The 22599-nt window shown below is 39.8% G+C and overlaps 1 protein-coding gene across 12 annotated transcripts in view; it reads right to left on the reverse strand.

Moving 5' to 3' along the window:
* The window catches only part of LRP1B (LDL receptor related protein 1B), a 1327274-nt gene that overhangs the window by 232664 nt on the left and 1072011 nt on the right, over positions 1–22599 (reverse strand). For all 12 annotated transcript variants that reach the window (XM_073305381.1, XM_073305383.1, XM_073305382.1 and 9 more), the window contains 2 exons: positions 12609–12790; positions 5449–5648 (listed from right to left, as the gene is read on the reverse strand). In XM_073305381.1, the coding sequence (XP_073161482.1) occupies positions 5449–5648; positions 12609–12790 (382 nt within the window). The remainder of the gene's footprint in view (positions 1–5448; positions 5649–12608; positions 12791–22599) is intronic.

Here is a 22599-nt window from a genome sequence, read left to right on the forward strand (position 1 = left end):
TTTACCTGTTGGAAAGTTGTTACAACCCGTGGCTAGAAGTTTAAAAGAAGAGTAAACTGGGCTTAAAGACCAAGTTTACAAGATTCAAATTCTGTCAATCAAAAGCAGCCAGGGATGGATTAAAGTAAGCCAGAGCTCTAGGAATATCACACCACAGGATCTGCCTGTGGCCCTGCACCCACACTATGGTGATACTGAGGGAACCCTCCCATCCCAGAGAGGCAGAGACAGCAGCAACATGGAGCACTCTTCCTCTTGGGAGTAGCAAGGGTGTAAAGAAAGGGTCTTTCTTCTTTCACTAGAAACATGGGGTGACAGCAGAGGTCCACACAGTATTGCACTGACTGGACCTGCTGCACACAATATCCTCTGTTGAGGTGGTGCTGATAGGGCCCCATGCAGGAATGAATTTTGAAGTTAACACTGAAAAGCATGGGTGAGTTCACACCTGTTGTTTCAGGCTGTCTGCAGACTCAGGCAATTGTTACTACATTGTATATGTGTAGTACACATTTAGAATCTTTTCTTCATAACCATGAGGCCTAAAAGCTCACTTTTTTCTTTTTAAATAAAAGCTCAGATTCTAGTGTAATCTAGTCATTCTAGGAGCTGGGGACCTAGTCACAGACCTACAGTGCCTATGCCTTAATCCAGCCCTGAGGACTATAGCGGCTGCCTCCCCTACATCCTATAGCACAGTTCTATTTTTGGATTGCCATCAGGAACAGAGGACAGGAATATGAATGGCTGAAGAAGTGAAAATGTAGAAGGAGAATTGTGAAAACCCATGGGTCAGCGATGAGAAAAGCTGCTGAGGTGCTGTGCTATGGTGATAAAACACTTCCAATGTTTACTTGGAGGGAACAGTTTGGGTGCCAAAACAGTTTCAGTCGCTTCTCTGACCTCTGTGGGCACCATTTAATCTACTAGCCAGATCCCAGAGCAGAAGATTCTTTCTGTGTGTGAGAGAAACCCCCCATCCCCCAAAAAACAACAACCCTACTTTTCTATCTTGCCTCATAAAAGTGGAATTAGAAAACACACATTAATCCTAAACAAAAGAAATCTGATGAGGTTCAATAAGGATAAGTGCAGGGTCCTGCACTTAGGACGGAAGAACCCAATGCACAGCTACAGACTAGGGACCGAATGGCTAGGCAGAAGTTCTGCGGAAAAGGACCTAGGGGTGACAGTGGACGAGAAGCTGGATATGAGTCAGCAGTGTGCCCTTGTTGCCAAGAAGGCCAATGGCATTTTGGGATGTATAAGTAGGGGCATAGCGAGCAGATTGAGGGACGTGATCGTTCCCCTCTATTCGACATTGGTGAGGCCTCATCTGGAGTACTGTGTCCAGTTTTGGGCACCACACTACAAGAAGGATGTGGATAAATTGGAGAGAGTCCAGCAAAGGGCAACAAAAATGATTAGGGGTCTGGAACACATGACTTATGAGGAGAGGCTGAGGGAGCTGGGATTGTTTAGCCTGCAGAAGAGAAGAATGAGGGGGGATTTGATAGCTGCTTTCAACTACCTGAAAGGGGGTTCCAAAGAGGATGGCTCTAGACTGTTCTCAATGGTAGCAGATGACAGAACGAGGAGTAATGGTCTCAAGTTGCAGTGGGGGAGGTTTAGATTGGATATTAGGAAAAACTTTTTCACTAAGAGGGTGGTGAAACACTGGAATGCGTTACCTAGGGAGGTGGTAGAATCTCCTTCCTTAGAGGTTTTTAAGGTCAGGCTTGACGAAGCCCTGGCTGGGATGATTTAACTGGGAATTGGTCCTGCTTCGAGCAGTGGGTTGGACTAGATGACCTTCTGGGGTCTCTTCCAACCCTGATATTCTATGATTCTATGATTCTATGAATATTTACTGAATTAAAGTTTTCTACTAAACATTCACAATAAAACTATTTTCCAATTTTAAAATTAAGTTGCTAAAGGAAAATAATAATAAAGAATACAATTCACCAACTCTTTGAGTATCCAATGAAAAATAACCAAATTAGGGATTTACAAAACCTCACTACCCCTTGAATTACTAAATCATAATTTGCTTTGCAGAAATTCAGTTTTAAGTTCTCAGTCTTAGTTAATACTACAAACATTATTGTCATTTTTTAATTTAGATCTTTACACAAAAAACTGACTGTTCAGTGTTGACTGTTCAGTGTTGTAACAGTAAGAAGTGTCCTGGTGAACCAAAAGCCACATCCCACATTAGTCTCAGAAAACTTTCTTGTATGCATTTTCCAACATCCTCAACAGAGGGCTCACCTTCTGTGGAAGGGATACTCAGAGACTTGAGTTCTGTAGGAAGAGCTCAGAGTGAATGGTGAGAGTAAAATAATTTTGAAGGTAGCACATTAGGGATATTCCTCTCTCTCTCTTTTCTGCAAATCTCCTATGATCCACAGATGGGAAACTCAACTCATATGGACCTTAGAACATGAATATGAGTGAGTGTCCACTAGGGTTCATAACCTCTCAACAAACCTTAGGTAGCGCTCTCACTTGATCCTTTCCAACTCCTCTGTAGGAATTAGGAAGTCCCTAGATTCTCAGACAAACTCTATGATGCTTGTAGGATGACACCAATACCCCCAAAATGGTGTGTGTGCTTTGGAGGCCAACTTACTCCCTTCCACAAGATTGGGGAGGCTTTATCTTCAACACACCAAGGCAGTGCTGTAAGCCTTTCATCAAGGCAATTTAGCCATGTTGGGAGGACTGTTAAGTGTGAAACCTACCAATTAATTTGACATCTGCTGGAAGGATGAAGTACTCTCAGTCCCATACTTCCCTTCTCTACTGGCCTTGCTGTGTTTGCACATGTTCCCCTTCTGCACGTCTTTGCAGCCCTCAGTTCTGCATCCAATACTCTCTTCCACAATGGACTTCCCAAGCTCCATCTTGTTCCCAGACCATGTCCCAGACCTCTTGGAGATGTGAGGTGGTCAGAAAGAGGTGTGTCCTTTAGGAAGGTCTGCCAGAAGTAGCACGGGTGCATGCTAGCAGGGATTGGATAGGCAACTGATCAGGGAGGCATTCCCCTCCTCAACTAAAGTCACTACACTTATTTTTTTTCTCTCCTACTTTCCTTTCTCAGGACAGAATCTCAGAAAAAAAAATAGAAGATTTTTGTTCATTGGTGAACATCTCTTTTTAAATATCTCCTAATTTATAAATGTCAAGTACGATTAACCTGAATTCTGGTGGAAATGCTCTAATTTCCCTCACAGGCACACCACGTGATTTATTTAAACTTTGAGGCATATCTCCAAGAAGAGCTATAAACTCCATTAAGCTACAGACTTATTCATTTTTTAAAATGTAAATAAACATCTCTAACAATCATCTGGCTCCTCATTTTAAGTCTATAAGAGATGATGTGCTACCATGACACTTTTATTTAAAATGTTAATAAAATTTTTAAAGTAAGAATTTAGTGAACTAATCTCTGACCCTGTGTGCTCGATCTCATTTCCTCAGTTTTATCTTTCTCCTCATCATCATTGTTTTCACTATAAAGTGACAAAAAAAGAAGACATTATTGAAATATGGACAACCTAAATATGGATGGAGTGCAAAAATCTTCTATTTTCTTTAATTCTGGAAGAAAAATTCTACTCTCAGTGTTACTTGATCCCACCACCAACTCTCATCTCTTCCTTGGTTCTGCTGGCATCTCCTTGGGTCTTTGACCCCCACAGCCTATGCAACATAGGTCATGTAGCACAGGCCCCTTTTGCCTATGCCTTATTAACCAAGACAAAATTGTGGGGGAGGTTATGTTCCAAAACCTCTTTTGCCTCCTATGCCTCTTTCTAGGATAACAGGTGCCTTTTCTCCGTGGGGTGAACTTTCCACACATACAACCACAAATTTAGAAACAGAGAGAAAATGGATAAAGTGAGAAAAAGAAATGGTTTGCCTAACATACTTAAATTTACACTTTACATAAGATAAACTAAACAAGGCAATCTCAGTTTAAGTTACTGAAAGGAAAGAAATGCTTGCATGTTCCAAAAAGTACTTTTATGCTCTGACCCTAGTGTCAGACTTCTAACCTCCACACTGTTCCGAGGGGGGAGAGAGAGTCCTCCCTTTGCAATCATCTAAGTTTTCCCACCCTTCCACCCCCCATTTTGGGTATGGCCTTTCTGAACCCATCTCCCATCATCTAGGGTAGACACTCCTAGGAGCCATCTCCCATCATCGAAGTTTCCCCAGTTACCTATACATAAAATTGAGTTTTACACTTATTGATTCTCTAAGGCTTTGCCTAGGCAAAGCCGAACATGTGGCCAAGAGAGGATACAACCATCTTTGATAGCTGCCTCTGAAAAGCTTAACAACCCTATATCCAAAAGAATGTAGTTCAGTGACTCTTACTTGTGCCTGGCAAATAGAGTACTTTCTGATTGGCCATATCCATTACTCATTGAGGAAAGCAGTTTTACCTGACTGGATGGAGTTTTGCTAAAGCTTATTTTCAGCCCCTCAACTCTCTTGGTTATTAAATATTACTTTATTAATAGACATATTCAGTCTGTCACACTGAGCTCTAGAGCTAACCTATCCCTTTTTTAGGCCAGTATTTCATGTTTGAAGATTTTAGAGTAAGATCTTTGGGCAGAATCAGGCTTTATTATAGAAACTAAATGTTATCTTTAACAATGGAAAAAATACTGCCTCTCCTTAATAATTTTCTTCCTAGAGACGATGTAATTATGTATACCACAAGGCAGCAAACCATTTGTGACAACAGAGCTTTAAGGGTAACATTTCTATGTTAATAAATAAAATGCATTAAAAAACTATTGCTTAATTCAACCAAGAAAAAAAAAGTCTTACTATTGAATAATGTATTTGGACTATTAAGAAAATTCAGTCCCTATTTAGAATTTTTGCTTTCTTTTGATAAAAGGCATTTTTCACAGATATGAATTGCTGCACATTTGCATGTATTAAAAAAATGCCAAAGAGGCTTTCCTAAGCCATGGAAGGAATACAGAAGATTGGCAGGAGTAGGGATTTTGCCCTGCAGGATTCATGTTGGCAGCCAACATCTACAACAAATTCAGTGTTCATGAGGAGTAATCTAACAAAATATATGTGTTGGCAAAAACAGAGGAAATAATGAAGAAATACAGAAATAGAAACTTACCTTTTTGATCTTGTCTAAATTTGGTTAATACAGAAGGGGGAAGAATACGGTTTTCTTTTCAGGAAGTATCATTTAGTATTCTGCTTAATGATGCAAACAAATTCTCATTCTGATTCTTAAAATACTTACAAAAAAGCAAAATATGTAGCTTTGTCATCTTGCAAAGCACAATATTCTTCACATTTAGATTACAAAAGTTTTTTTTCCCCAATTAGTATAATACACCTTTAATTAAAAATAAGAAATGTCAAAAATTGCACGTTTACAGCTGTTTGACCAACCTTTATGTCTATGAAATCCATCCATGTCAGCAAACTCAATATGATTTTCATCAGCCCAGTAGAGTCTACTATTGACATAATCTATTGTAAGAGCCATAGGTCTGGAGATCTGCGTTTCTATGACAACAGTTTGACTGGTGCCATCCATACCAACACGACCAATGTGAGGATACTCACAGCAATCAATCCAGTACAAATATCTAGGAAAACAAAATCAATAACTGTTTTATTTACAGCTGCCAAGGCACTAACACATAGCAGCTAATGTTTTAAAATGTATTTGGTTGGTTTTAAATACTATCCAGGAATTATTCCATAGTGCTTTCATGCTCCAAGTTAGCCCTTTTGAGAGGTTTTTTCTTTCAAAGAAAATTTTACAACTTCACAGCTTGAAGTATAATATTTAGGTGTATGAGTTGCCATGATAGAGATATTGATGCAGTTTTGCATCTGTACTTAAAGCACTAAAGGAAAAGCTCAAAATGGGCTATATATATGTCTAGATTGATTTAGGATTGCCACCCTTAAATTCTGAAATATCATCATGATTTTGCTAAGCTAGTCTCAGGTCCTGCAATAATGGCAATAATGTTATTGCCAAAAGAATTTCAGGTAGGTAAAATATCATAATACTGTATTACAATGCCAATTTTATACACTAATTTCACCGATCACAGCATTATGATGAAAATGACATCCTTTCATTATGGGCAAACTCCAAAACATAGCAAGGATGGCACACTTGCCAAGATTAAAAGAGGAGAGAGTATTGCTGGAGAAATGTATGTTTCTTAATTGGCTGAAAATGAGGGAATATCACATTGGGTGGGGATTTTGTTTTTCCTTTCTTTTTCTGTTGATTGTGAATACTCAGCAAAAATGCCTGGCACATGTTACACTTAAAGATGTTTTGTTGGTATACTAATATAATTTATCTTTCATGAGCTACTGACCCACACAGAGGGTGAGAAAAAAATGTAGTTATAAGATTGTGGACTCTAAAATGGGGATTTGAGTACAGGGGGTTCTATTGTATTGTTTACTTATTTCAAATTCATGGCATATGTAGCTGTCTCTTCTCTTCTGTAGGCTGCAAACACCTGACCTTTACATCTGGATTATCAGAGGGTCATTACCTAAGAATGATTTGGGGGAAAGCAGGAAAGGTGGATTATTTCAGTTTATTTGCCTTATCTTTTAATATTAATACACCCATATTAACTTGGTATGGGTGGGCTCTTCCATAAGAGACTGAAATAGGCTCAAGTATCCTGCCCCCAAGACTTTTGGCAAGTAATCATGTTGTGGGTAGTGATACACATGGTCACAAGGGAAAATCATGGGAACACTGCCTGCTAGGAAATTAGTGGAGCACATTATCATTAAATGACAGGAAAAAAATGAGTTACAAGCATAGGTAAGCTTGTTGGGATGGATGAGAAAAGCTATCCTTGCTCAAAGGCCGTTTTTATTGGCATATAAAAGAGAAAGACAGAAAACCCTCCTCTTCCTTCTCTAATTAGAAGTTAGACAAGTTGTGATGTAACACTAAATTCTTCCTCCTTCATTTCTCTGTCTTTCACACAGAGACAAAAACATCCTCTCTATAAAAGCAGAAGTGTCCTCATCCATTCCCACAAGATGAACTACATCTTTGGGTACAAATAGATCACACAGCACCAAACCTAGTGTATTCTTTCTCTTCCTATGTGCTCTCTCTTTTGCACATAATCAGAGTTCCTTTCTATATATTGATTTGTATTTTTGACTTCCATATATTTAAACAGTTTGGTTTAACAGCACAACCTTCTTAAAACATCACAAGAAATCAATGCTGAAAACCCAGCACCAAACAAATAAAGATGTTAATGTCTGGTTCGACTTTGAAGAGTGACTGTGGAACAAGCATGGGATTCTGTATTTACTGGTCTTCAGTGATTTTCAGAGTAAATTTATTAAATTTATAATTCTTTTTCATTTCCACATTATTGGACTTCAGCACTCAGAGCAAGATTCACTAAAGGACTTAGGCCTCTGACACTTTAGGTGCCTAAATCCCAGAATCAGTCCCCAGTAGGATTCAGAAAACATGAAATTCATAAAACCATCACTCAGCTGCATCCTATGAGCACCTAAACTCTCTCAGTGCCTGAATTTTTGCAATAAAAGTTCCCTAATCATCTACGATTCTGAACTTGGCTCTGACACTTCCCAGGTGAGAGCCCTTGCCACAGGGCTATGGGATATTCTGATGTGTGGTTTCCAAAGAGTCTTCTATTGAAGCTGTTCCACTGTTGATAAATAATTTTAAAAAGTCATTGGAGCAGGGAAAGTGGGTCTTCCATGTCCCAGGTGAGTTCTCTAACCAACTGGCTACAAATTCATTCTCCTGCTTGCTCTCTCTGGACCAATGATGAACCTGTTTCACTGTGGAAAATGACAGAAACATTGGGCCAGAGAGAGAGCCCAAATTTCTTTATGACTCTAGTCCTCAGGAGAGTAAGGATACGTCTACACTTCAAGATGGGGGGGGGGGGGTGATTCCCAGCTTGAAGAGACATACCCACACTAGCTCTGATTGAGCTAGTGCTCTAAAAATAGAGAATAGCTGCTGCAGCATTGCAAGTGGCAGGAAGGGTTAGCCGTCTCGAGTACATGCCTGTGGTCTCAGACTGGCACATACTCAACATGTCCAGCCGCACTCACCCTACTGCAGCTTCACTTTGGCTCTCATTGAGCTATCATGATAGAGTGAGTATGTTTCCTCACGTTGGTAATCACACCCCCAGATCGAAGTGTAGATATACCATCATCTCACTGAATGTCTATGAAACAAATGGCTTGTCTACACTGAACAGTAATGCACACTATGGGGGTATAATTTCTAAAGCTCACTCATGCGCGCTAAAGCTTCCCTAGTGGGTTTTAATGATTACATGCTAGGGAACATTTAGCGCACACCAGCAGGGTCTACACAGACCAATTGATATGCAACACTTTAGTCCACTTCTGATGTTACACCCTTGTAAGGTGCATTACCCCACCATATAGACAAGCTAAATCACTTCAGTTCTTTTTGAAAACATTACCAGGATGACTAATTTCCTTCTCTTGCATCATCACTGGTAAGATTCTGGAGGCCACTTTATGCCCTCAGTTGCCCCTGTGTATTCCCACAGAAGGCTAGTGAGATTACCACGTGTAACAGATGAAAGACATCATCTGAAGACAAAAGGGCAAATTCTACATTCTTTAGCACCAGTAATTAAATCCCGAGTAACTTCACTGAAGTCAATAAAGTGATTTCAGATTTACCCTAGTGTAACGCAGAGCAGATTTTAAAGACAAACACATGAGTAACCGAGACCAGAATCTGTACACAATGAGGCTGTATAGATAAAATTGATGACAGAATTTGGTCTGCAGAATATTTAATACGGGTAATGATGTTTGAGAGGAAGAACAACCCAGCTAGATTCTTGTAGCCTAACCTTAATTTGTATGAATGTCAGTTAGGGGGAAAATAAAACAAACACCATTGTTCTACTAGTAAACTGAGAAAATCTGGTAAAATGGGGTCTTCAGTGTCAGATTTTGCCACAGGGACCAAAAACCTCTGTGCGGCCCTGAGGAAGAGGTATTATGGGGGCAACAGTAAGAGTGCCCTATGCACCTGTGATCCTCATTGGTGGAATGTCTCCTAAGTGATCTTTACAAGCCAGTGCATGGCAGAGTAGCTCTCAGGTCTCATTAACTTGTGCTCAAGAGCAGTTTGGACCCTGGCAATCCCAGATCCAAGGAAAACAGTTTTGCCTGCCAGTTTTGCCTGTGAAAGTATTTTTTGCCTTATTCCCCTCCTCAGTTGTATCTAGGCTTGCTCTGACAATAATAAAATAATAATAATAACAACAACAACAATAATTGAGGACAGAGCTCTCCATGAACAGAGCTGGGTAACATTTTTCAAATTTTACATTGGGAAAACCTTAATTAATATTGCATTCTATTTTCACAAAGTTTCTTCCTAATTTTTAAATCAACCAAAAAGCTTACTAGAATATCTCAGTTTTTCAGGGGGGGAAATTGGGGAAAATGTTGTGACATTGTTTTTCTTGTTTCTTGGTTTTTTCCCTTAATCAGTTCTACGTGTTTGGAATTATTTCTTTCAATGGAGAAAATATTTTTTAATTTTACATTTTTGTCCCTGTTTCTGGAAACAGTAAGTGTTAAAAATATAGCAGCAAGTATGTTTCTTTGGGGACTTTCAACTCAAAGGTCCAGAAGCAAAATCTACATGTACAAGAAAGCTACTGAAATGCAGTTTCAGGTACTTTACAGAAGAAGGAAACAGAACATTGGCCCAAAGCACACTGCACAGCAATGTGAGGTGGATGGGGAATTTTGGCCACAGACTTCAGTGGAAAACCTTCTCTTATGAAAACTGTGATAACATTTTTAATATCCCTACTATATAGATGGACCATGATTTTTAGCATGTTACCTGAAAGGATGAACTGGACTCATCTAATACCATTTCAATCACACAATAACAACTCAATGAACTTGAAATTTGAGGGGAAAGTACACACACCAAAATCCAACCAACCAAACAAAAAATAACCTGAATGATTTTGGTGATTGTTTTATATATCCAGCACCCTGAAAAGATTTATTATGTTATTAATTTCTATTGTGGCCATTGCTCCCTCAGAAATGATTGAGCCAAGTCATTCTCTAAGAGCCAAAAACTCTGAGCTTAGGTCAGGAACCTAAGTTTTAACTTGCTTACTTTTTACAGATGGTTCTGATAGATGGGCCTGGGGCTTGTATCATCAGAGAAAGAGAATACAGCTTGGCCAAAGACAGACAGGGAAATCAATCAAGGGATCCTGAAAATACTGGGGCTTTTGTAAAGAAGACCAGTGTCTTAACACTGCTCCATTGAGTTCCCTTTTCCTTACCCATCATGCTGACGAGGATTCCACAGCAGCCACTGCTAAATAATTCTTACCCAAAGTGGATGGGTAAGAAACATAATATACTGCCAACAGAATCAGCATTATCTTGCACTACTATATCCAAGTAGGTCTGAAGAGAGATAATGCTATGAAAACTGGCCATCTCCTGGACCCAGCACTCCCAGCAAAAGCCCCTCTCCAACTATGAATGCTGATGCTGCAGAGTTGGACAGAGAAAATTGTTTGGGATCACTACGTAAGAGCTAGGTGGTATCATCATGATCATCCTCAAGAAAAGTATACTGCTGTTCTTCCATTGATAGCCCCCACCCCAGTAGCTTCCTTCTGTCAGTGGCATTTGAGATTATTGAAGCCTTAGGAAATAAAGATAGAAAAGAATAATTTATTTATTTACACTAAGACACTATGAGAGCTTTATTTATCCTTATTAAGCAGAAATGTCTCAATGATAAAGTGAGCATTACACATTTAATTCTCATCTGAAAAGGAAACAAAGCAAGCTTTCTCTATTCCGTGATTTCAGATGAAGCGGTGAATGCTACTTGCAAATTTTACTTACCTGAAGAGGGGTTCAGTTACTTCATTCTATTATTTTTATCGGATAGCCCTAAGTAATATTCCTGTTAAAAATGATCTACACTGTAAACATCCATTTTAAGAGCTGAAACTGTATTACAGGAAACAATCAGACTTTTTACGACTTTTTCAACTACATTAACACTGATGTGTTAGTGGCCATTGTTTATACATATATTTATTGGTGACTTGAGTGTGCTTCCTGTTTATGAGGCAACAACTGTACACCAAGTTAAATAAACCCAGGCGGTAAATATTATGAGGTTACAGTTATCACCTCATAAACAGGAAGCACAATGAAGTTGTTGGTACATTGCAATGTCTCACTTAGAAATTAAAATTTTCTTTTGCTATTAGCTGGGTAAAGTGAGAAGTTATTTATTAATTATTATTATTACTACTATTAGTAATAGTAGTAGTAGGTTATGGCCAGCAAGGAGTTGGTGCTTTATAGATAGGTATGACAATAAAGCCTCAGCACTGGAAAGCTTACAACCAAATATCTGACGAAGTTGTTTTTGTGTGAGAAAAATGATTTACTTCATTGATTTTTAATCGATAATTTTGCCCACAACAAATATATCTGGGTGTATATCAACTCTCAAATGGTCAGTGATTTCTGAAGGACAGTAGTCAGTCAGAATACAAAGGTTTGCACAAGAGTATACTTTTAAAAAACTAACTCTCTAGCTGTGAGTTAGTCAGTGCCCATTATTCCTGTAACTCTGGTTCAGTACAGATTTAGATTGGGAAGAAAACAATAATGGTGATATTCAACCTGCATGTAGAAACGTAACATAGATGAATATGCATGCACTGAAAAATTTAACAATGTTGACATTTAAATTGTTATCTGTATGCTGCAGCACAACAAGTTATTTAAATGATGGGGCAGATCCTGCTTTTCAGAACTATTGCTTTGATCTGACTCTTCTGTAGGTTCAAGCAAGGCAGCACTGGATCTGTTTACATTTTCTTTGCAACTATAGAGTGAACTCTTTTTGTGAAACTAATAGCGAGCCCCAAGAAGTGCCATTTTTGAATGCCACCAAAGGCCAACTCAGGTCAACTACTAACATCTGTATTAAAAAAAAATCACTATTTTGCACATATTAAAATGATGGCAAAACTATTTAAGTCAGGAATATTATTAAACATTTTTCATCCTTGAACTAGTATGCAGAAGAAATCTGAAGAGTGTTTTTTAAAGACACGTGGCATTTCACTACCCACTATTAATTTGGATAACCGCAAATGTAGAAAAAGTAGCTATCACGTAGCTCACTGCAGTGGATACTTTAAATAAAAATGTGACCATTCTTAATGTTTCATATTTAACGTGACACAAATGACATAGGTGACATGATCTTGTATCAAGCTGTGTTATGACACAACAAAAATGATTTTTTCCATAACCTACATTCATCTCCCTGACTATTGCTTTTTATAACATATAAAGACACAATTAACATCTTTTGTTAATATACAATAAAGCTACTAAGGAAAAACTAGACAGTGATAGGTTTGCGCTGGGGAAAAACATATTTGTGGACTTTAATGATAATTCATTATCTAGTTCTGATTTTATATTATATTGTTCCATACCCAGCATGAGGATCTAAAGATAGATCTCTAGGAAACTTAATCCTTTTTTTCACAAGAACAGTGGGGTATAAGCCATTGAGTTTTGATACTTCGATAATCCTTTTCTCTGCATCAGACCAATAGAGATTCTTTCCAATCCAGTCGACAGCTAATGCACTGGGAACAGCTGTGTTATGTACTACCTAGAGGAATTAAGATGCAAAAAGTTAATCATTTAAATACTTAGAAAAATTAACAAGCAAACTCATTTGTCTATGTTTCAAAATGTTTAAGAGAAGAATACAGGATCCACTGTGAAGCTCTGTGGAAAAAAGTTATACAAGATTAATAAAAAAGTCTGATATTTCTTAAAAAGTAGATTTATTTAACAAAGATGATGGAATGTAATTTCTGTCACAGAGAAAGAATGGGGAATCCCAAACAGCAACTGCAGACTGAACCTGGAACTGCACTGGATTGTATTCTGGTATTTTTATTTTTTTTATTTAGTTTTTGGGGACATTTTTTGTTTTGTTTTTGTCAAATCTTACTCGTCATTCAAAAAATGTTCCTTTTTGAATAAACTTGTTTTTAAAAATTTCCCATCATTATGGAACACTGAAAAGAGAAGGATTTTCCACTCTCAGGATAGCTGTTTCTTGGCAACGCCTCTTTCCCCCCTCGCTCCCTCAGGACTACAGTGGGACATGTCCCTCTTCAATGTGACAGCGATGCCAATACTTCAAGGCACGCATGCATAAAAGTACACACTTCTTGCAAAGAGGTGGAAATGTCCTAATGGTAAGTAAGGTGCCTTGCAATATCAGGCAGTTCCCCAATAATTTAATTGTCTGAAATTAGGAGGTAGAACTAGAAGCTTTTTAACAAGTTAGGACTGCTGGATTATATGCAAACTACGAGGAAGGAATTTTGAGGGCAGAAGTAATTGAGTATCCCAGTAAACTAGTTTATGGTCCATTGACTAATGATGGGTTGACCTTAAAAGATGTGATTCTCTGGATGCTTCTGTGGGACTTAACCAAATATATGTAAAGCACATTTGGACTACAGATCTCAACACAGGATTTTTTTTTAAAAGGCCTTCTTGCACTATTTGCTTTTGGTTGGCTTGACATACTGTGCTCCAGGTCCTCACACCCACAGATGTGATGCCAAAAGAATGATGAAGCTGACAAAGCCAACTCAGGATTCTCCTGGCAGCACAAAGACGGTGTTGCTTTCTCTAAACTGCCCCTTCACAGTTCCTGGAGTTGGGGACATTAGAACTGTGAAAGGGGAACAGCGCATAGCTAGTGTGCTCCTGCTTGGAGTAATGGTACTTTGGGGCCCTTGCATCCAGGACAACACAGAATAGCCATGTGTGTCCTTTTAAGTTGTGCCAGTGGCTAAAATGGCCCCCAGCCAGCCCTAGGATAGTGGAGTTTCAAAAAAGCTTACCATCTCTGATCTTGCCTCCCAAAACTATATTGAACAGAGCTCTGCCACAGCCTGAAATTGAACCCTATAGATGAAACTCAACTCAGTTTAGAGGGTCTACACAACAACCTATGTACCACTGAATCTCTTCATGTAGGGCTTAAGTTGTGCAGAGAATATGCTGCTAGTCTTCTGTGCCCTAACAACCCCTCTCCTAATATTTCATATTTTATCTAAGCTTCAAAATTCCACCCATTTAAGTCTATAAAACTAGAACATAATTGAAACAATGTAATGAAGAACCGTTCTATTTCTCCATCCCTGAAAACGGCCGAGCCCTTTTAAACACTGTGCAGTGTGATCATTCAAATATTTTAGCTTATCTTCAAGCCTTTGTTCTAGTCACTGAAGTAGCACTTGTAATGCTTTTGCCCCAGAATCTAAAATCAACATGCAAATCTGAAGCACATAGTAAACTATCTTTCTAATTGTATATAACATTCGTGGCAATTGAAGACTTCCCCTCCAATGTTAACTGTCGATATAGGCTGCAAGATAATCTACTTCAACGATTACTATGGATATGTTCAACAAATATTAGGAGACACAAGGTGGGTGAGGTAATATCCTTTCTTAGACCAAATGTTATTGGTGAAAGAGACAAGACTCAGGGCTCCACAGAGAGCTTGTCTCTCACCAGCAGAAGTTGGTCCAATAAAAAATATTGCCCACATTGTCTCTCTCTCATATACTGGACCCAACATGGATACAACAGCACTGCATTTATTACTTGACAAGATCACCTTTAAATTGTCTTGTTTTGGATACCGAATTTTATTCATATGGACAAAGGGATAGAACATTTTTATTTCCTAATGCCTAAACATTCCCAACCTTATAGTTCACAACCTTCCAAACCTTTACATGGGGCACTCAACAATTTTATGAGAACTGGATCATTCCAGAAACCCTCTTACAATTTACAGTGATTTAGTCACCCTATCTCAAAGCAGTGACCCAAATGATTTGATTCTTTTCTACTACTGGCCCTTGCTCTCAAAGGATATTGAAATTGCTCCTTCAGACTTATTTCAGTAACTGAGGTAAATGTATGTGATATTTTTATAAAAAATAAAAAAAAAGAAATGTGAATTTTACATCAATATCTTTGATTTTAGAGTATTTTTTTTTCCATTTCAAGAAAAAAAATTTACTTGAATCTCACATAATATATAGAAATGTATATCCTTTTATGTTTAAACCCATTTCTTTGAAAAGTTACTCACCGGTACAGTAAGTGGAGTTCTTCACATTGATTGAATATATATAGTCCACTAATATGCCCTGAGTGCTCTTGTACTCTTCAAGAAGGAAATAGACAACAGAGAGGCTTAACTGCTGTCTCTTCCACAGTATCACAGAAATGTAGGGCTGGAAGGGACCTCGAGAGGTCATCTAGTCTAGTCTCCAGGCTTAAATCAAATAAATCTAGATGATCCCTGTTAGGTGTTTGTGTCACTTGTTCTTAAAAATCTCCAATGACAGGGATTCCACAACCTGTGTTGGAAGCCTATCCCAGTGCTTAAACATACTCATCATTAGAAAGCTACTCCTAATATCTAACTTAAATCCCCTTATTACAGATGAAGTTGAAAACTACTTGTCCTACCTTCAGTTGACATGGAGAACAAGTGACTATCTTTCTCTTTATCACAACCCACACTGTATTTGAAGACTATTGTTAGGTCCCTGCTCAGTCTTCTTTTCTCAAGACTATACATGCAGTTTTTTTTAACCTTTCTTCGTAGGTCAGATGTTCTAAAGCTTTTATCATTCTTGTGCTCTCCTCTGGACTCTCTTCAATTTGTTCACATCTTTCCTGAACTATGGCATTCAGAATTGGATACAGTACTCCAACTGAAGCCTCACAAGTGCTGAGTAAAGCACAACAATTAATTCCTATGCCTTACACACAATATTCCTGTTAATACACTGCAGAATGATATTAGCCTTTATTGAAGCTGTATCACATTGTTGACTTATATTCTATTTATGATTAACTTAACCCCCAGATCCTTTTAGCACTACTACCACCTGCAGCTTTGTATTTAATTTTTCCTTCCCAAGTGTAGTACTTTGCACTTACCTTCACTGAATTTCATCTTGCTGATTTCAGACCAATTCTCTAATTTGTTAAGATAATTGTAAATTCTAATCCTGTCCTCCAAAGTGCTTGCACCTCTTCCCAGCATCATGTCATCTGCAAACTGTATAGGCATACTCTGTACTTCATTATCCAACTTGTTAATGAAAATATCGAATAATACTGGACGAGGACAGACCCCTTTGGGACCTCACTATATACTTCCTCAATAGTGAACTACTGATAACTACTCTTTGAGCATGATTTTAAACCAGTTATGCACCCACCATATCATAATTTCATCATTTCCCTAGTTTGCTTGTGAGAATATCATGTGAGACTTTGTCAAAAGCCTTACTAAACTCAAGGTACATCACATCTACAGCTTACCTCTATCCACTATGCCAGTAACTCTGTCAAAAACATAGGACTCCCCAGCCAAGTGGAAGGCAGGCAGTTCATGGAATATATATATATACACACATACGCACACACACACAAACAGGTAGTATATAGGTAAGTAATTTTTCTTTCTTATTCCAGTGCTTGTCAATAGATTGATCAATTGATCTAGATTCATTCCACTCTTGGTAACTCACAAGCAATGATCTGATCTAAGGAAGTGAGTGCTAAGAGTCTACCTAAAGAGAGACTGTATACAGCTCTACCCAAAAGAGTATCTGATATCAGTGCTTCTATGATGGAATAGTGCTTCATAAAAGTATGAACTCCCCTAAGTAGCCACCTTACAGATGTTTATAACTGGAATATTTCACAGGGGTACTGCACTGTCTGTCTGAGCCCTAGTAGAATGAGCCATAACCTGATCTGGGGGTTCTAGACTAGCTATATCATAACAGGCCTTAATACAACCCATAATCTAAATTTACATAGTTTTAAGGTTGAAACTTGATAACCCTTCATTCTCTCAGCAATTGCTATAAACAATCCTGGGAAAGTTCAGAAAGGGCTTTAGTTCTTTGCAAATAAAAGGCAAATAAAATAGGTACATACATCATTTGATTCAAGTGGAAGCCCATGACCACCTTTGAGTGGAATGGATCTCAGAGATATTTTATCTGGATGAAAAACTGAATATGGTATGTCAGCCATGAGGGCTTGACATTCTCCAGTTCTTGTGGCTGAAATGACTGTGATCAAAAACCATCAAGTGATGCAGCAAGGAACAGGTTGCTATAGGTTCAAAAGAAGAGCAGACAGAAGTACAATGAAGTCCCATGGCGGAGGTGGCTCCTTAATTGGTGGACAGACACGAGTAAGTCCCTCAAAAATCAGTTACATTAGGATGTTAAAAAATAGAACATCTTTTGATGGCTAGATGATGTATGATGTGCACAGTTAGCAGCTAAGTGAACCCTAACTGAATGAATGGACAACCCTGCATCCTTCAGAGAAAAATAAATAATCTAAAATAATAGGGATTTGGGTATCACAGGAATTGAAATGTCTTGGTTCATGCCAACTTATACACTTTTTCCACTGTGTCACATAAGTTTGTCCAACAGTAGAAAAGACGCACTAATGAATACATTTTGAACGTTTGTGGAACACAATGGCTCTAGGAACAACATCCATCCAGTAGCCGGGTCAGGTTGAGAGATTGAAGTACTCTGCCTTTGTCTTGCATTAATAAGGCTAGTAGAAGTAGTAAGGCCCTTGAGGGATGAACTGACAGCAAAATCAATTCCAGGTACCAGTAATGTCTTTGGCGGGTACGAGAAATTAAAATGACAGAGGCCACATCCTGCCTGATCTTTTTAGCACTCTGGAGATTAAGGGAATTAGACGGTACATATAGAGCAGACCTATTGACCAGGAAGTTACAAATGCATCTGAAAGAGATCCTAGGTTCTGTCATCTCCCTGAATAGACGTTCCAACATGCTGATTTTGTCTGTTACAAAGAAGTCTATTGATGGGTAACCCAATTCCTTAAATATATTCTGTACAACAGAGTCCTTTACTTTCCATTCACAGTAGACGAAAGAAGCAAGCTCATCTTTTCAGCTAAAATGTTCTCTTGGTGAATCATAGTGAGGGATAGCTGATGATGGATACACCAATTCCATATTTGAATTGCCTCCTGACACAACAGGAATGATCTTGCCCTTCACTGCCTATTTATATAGAACATACAGCTGTGTTGTCTGTCATGATTTGAACTAAATTGACTCTGCATACAGGGAAGGACTGCAATACAGGCTCTGTGAACATGACTGATTCCATTTCCAATACCTAGCAGTCTGATGTAACTGAAGCCCATACATTCTTGGAAGAAGTTTACTTAATTTCTGAAGGAACGGATGCCAGGGTCTAGATCTTGAAAAATGATATCGCTACTTTTGACCTACCCATCAAAATGGTTGTTTCACAGCCAATGTAGTCTGATGTGTAAAGGATGCTGAGAAGGTCTCTTCTTTTGAAAACTGTGCCTCTTTCTTGGAGGCTCTGCAACTCTTTGAACCCAGCGCAAATCTCTGTCTTGAATAAGTATGAAGCCTACTCTGTTCTCTTTTAGGGCCAGATATGAATACTCCAAGAGATCACAATGTGGCCTATGATTCCTTCAGATGTGAAAGACATCATCAGTTTTCAAGCTAAAAAGGTCCAGGCTCTCAAAAGGTAGTTCTTCACCCACTGACTGAACTGTGTGTCGAAACCCTGATGTTTAAAGCCAGAATGCCCTTCTCATGACTACCAGTGTGGCCAGAAATCTAAAAGTGGAGTCAATCACTTCAAGAGACTCTTGGATAGATGTTCTCATGATTAGTTCTCTTCTAAATTAAAGTTGACAAATCCTCTCTCTTCTTTGGAGGTAGTTTGTCAACAAAAGCAGAAAACTTGTCATAGTTCATAAACTCAGAACAGGCCAGTAGGATCCAACAGTTTGAAATCATTGAAGGATAAGTTTTGCAGTCAAATAAATCTAGACACTTTTTCTTCGTATTCTTTTGAAGTCATTTTTTGTTGCTCTTTTAATTTCTCAATAGCTGCAACAGCTACTAAGCAGCCCAGTATCATGTGTGTATAGATAAATTTGACTCCTGCAGATGGGGCATAATATTTCTTGTTTGATATCTTTGATGTAGGGACTGGAGCAGTCTGTATCTTCCATAAATTCCTGGCAGGTACATGGCAGTTCCATTCCTGGCAGGTCCATGAGAACCGGGGAAGTTACCATCCCTTGCATAGCTGACTGAAACGTATAGATAAGTTTATGTGAGGATTTTTGAACCTCTTCAAGGAGAATATCTAAAGACTCTGCCACATTTCTTGATCAAATCTTGAAAATATTTTAAATAACCCATGTGAGATGGGGTTGAGGAAACCACTGCCACCTTTGGGCATGAGAATGAAATGGTTCTTAACATTCCTCAAACTGCAAACATGGTGGACCCTCTTCAGAAGCTTCCCCAGAATGGATGAGCTTTTATGGAGTCAACAACAGAGATGTAGATTGAGAGGCTGTAGCTGAAGATTTTCCCCTCAAGGTTGGTACAGAAGTTGACTTTCTGGTCTGTATGTACAGCATGTGTTCCAAAAGGGACATGCTTGGATATTACAAGGTAGCAGCGCAAAGGCCACAGGTAGGTACCAAGGTATATGAGGTATCTGTAATATCTGGACTAGGAAGAATCCCTAGACTTTCTTGCTCATCAACAAAGATCACATGAAGGTGTCTTAGGAGACTATATAGGAGACCCTTATCTTCTTCTCTGTGATTTAGGCTATGTCTACACTACACACCACTGGTGGTGGCACGTAGGATATGTGTAGCTAAATGCTGCAGTGAAAAGGAGGCTGGGGGAGACAGTTGGGAAAAGCTTCAGCAGCTCCCCATTGCTGGAGCCTTACACTGAGGTGAGCAAAGACTCTGACAGGGGGCAGGCAGTAGGGAAAGGCTGAGCCTTTCCCAGCTTCCTCCCCCTGCCAGAGCCTTTCCCTGAAGAGGAGAAAGGCTCCAACAGATGAGAGTTGGCACAGCCTTTCCCCTCTGCAGGAGTCTTTCCCTCTGACAGCAGTGGGGCTGGCAGAGCCTTTCCTTGCTGGCTCCCCACTGCTGGAGTCTTTCCCTGTATCAGGGGAAGGCTCCAGCTGTGGAGAAGCAGCAGGACACAACACTGCTAAGAACAGTGTGTCAACAGGAGGCACGGCTTGGGCAAGTAGAGAACATATAGGTACATACTTACATCCTTCAGGTGTGTCTTTACTCACCTAAGTCATCCCTCACTGGCTACACTGCTATTTATACTCATGCTAAGGGGAGTAGTGGGTATGTATTCTACATGCCGCCAAAATAAGAGTGCAGAGTGTGCATACCTTCAGCTGAAGGCAAAAGAGTGTAGTTCACATGCAAAGGGTTGGGAGAGGGGCTGACAAAGCTAGAGTACTAGGCTGCACAGAAAGTCTATAGACAGTCAGACCTTGGGAAACCCCCAGTAGCAAAGATATTGCAGCACCTGGTACTGATGATCTTATGTTCAGAGCTGGAGATAACACCGGTTTTCTCCAAAACAAATCTCCTGGTTCCACATATTTAACTGTTACCAAAGAGAGTGGCAACACAAGCACCACAGCTAGAGGGGAGAATAAAGGAGTGGAGAGTGCCAGTGTTGATGCCAAGGATTTACTCAGTACTGAAAGAAGTGGCAAAACCACTGCAACATTGATGCTACGGTAACTACTGTAGCAAGCACTGAAACAGTCTGTACCAATGTATCAGTCAATTTAGTGTTGGGATGTGGTACCAAAGCCTCAGTACAAAGATCCTTCAGACTTTCTACAGTAGTCATACTTGGCCATGGAATCTCCTTAGAATGGAAGCACTGTGAGGACTTAGATCTCTTCTTCGTGAAGTTTTTTTGTAGGAAATCTACTACTCACTTTCCCTGAGGAGCAGTGCTCTGTTTCTCAGAGACCTTGTTCATCCTACCAGAGAAACTGTTCAGAGCACTTCTGGAAAGAGGAGAAGGTTTTCGGGGGGGGGGTCAGAAACACTGGGTCTCACACCCATCTCCTGGAGCAGTAAAGAAGAAACATCTGCAAGTGCGCTACTCTGGCTTCTAAAGTCCTTTTCGAGAAGGACTTGCAGATGGTACTTCTGCTATTCTATTGTATTCTGTGTAGCTTTTTATGCTGTGCTTGCCACTGTAGTATCTAAACACCTTCCAGAAGTACTTTAAGCAACATGATTACACATCTGTTACATGTTGTTTGTTCTGTAATCTTCACCTTGGGGGAAAAGCACTTGCAGAGGAGTGTCTTGTTCTGGTAGGGTTGTTTTTTTTTTGTTTGTTTCTTTTTTGTTAGGAACATGAGACTGCCCAAAACAAAAAAGGGAGAAGGGGCAATGCTGAAATCCCAGAGAGTTCGGGTTACATACCCTAAAGTTCTGGTACCTGGACAAAAATATCTACCAGAATAAAAAACTAAAATTTTCCAAAGATATGCCAACAGGCAACTAATCTGACAGCTAACTAACTAACTCTAGATTTAAAAACAACCAATATATACTAGAAACAAGGAAAGCTAGCTAAAGTAAGTACAAAAAGACATGGACATTAGGTAGCTCTGTTCTGTAGCCAAGGGTGATGAGTCTGGCAGAGAACACTGCAGCAGAGGAACCTGAGAATCCAAATGCCTCGATGTTTCTGTGATGGGGCATATGCCCCACACAAGCCCATAAAGGGTTAATAGAACCCTCGGGAGGCTGCGCAACAGGTAGCCAATTGGAGAGGACCCTAGGGAGGATGTGCAGGAGACGGCCAATTGGAGAGGGCTATGAGGAGCAGCCAATCGGGGCCGGGCTGGCCCATATAAGAAGGGCTGCAAAGCAGGGTCAGTCACTCCCTGGAGCTTGAGGAGAACTGGCTGCCTTGTGGGTGGAAGGCAACTAGTACCTTGGACAGAGCAGTGCTTGGCAGGATCAGGGGAGCAAGAGCAAGCTCCTGGCTGACTGCTGGCATGCTGCAGCCCTGAGATAAGGGCAGAGAAGGTGCTGGGGCTGTGGGGAAGTGACCCAGGGAAGTACACTGCGAGGTTGGAGGGGATGCAACATGTGGCTGCAGTCTATCGGGTCCCTGGGCTGAGACCCAGAATAGCGGGTGGGTCTGGGTTCCCCTCTTTCCCTCAATTGCCACTGAGGAAGTGGCTGGACAGGGGACTATGGTTGCCCTGGAATTGAGGAGAACAGAGTGTGACACAGCCGGAGGGCTGTGTCCTGAAGAGGATGCTGTGTTCTTTGGGATAACACACTTCCTGGAGCAGATGTGATCGTGGCAAGAAGTCACCAGATGAGGGCGCACTAGCAAACTAAACTAATTCCCAGGACAGCCAGCAGGAGGTGCCACAGAGGTGAGTTGAATCCCATCACAGTGTCACTGATTCCCAGGACAGGACAGACTCAGAGAGA

Source organism: Lepidochelys kempii, chromosome 11, assembly GCF_965140265.1.
Source record: "Lepidochelys kempii isolate rLepKem1 chromosome 11, rLepKem1.hap2, whole genome shotgun sequence".
NCBI classification, from domain to species: domain Eukaryota; kingdom Metazoa; phylum Chordata; order Testudines; family Cheloniidae; genus Lepidochelys; species Lepidochelys kempii.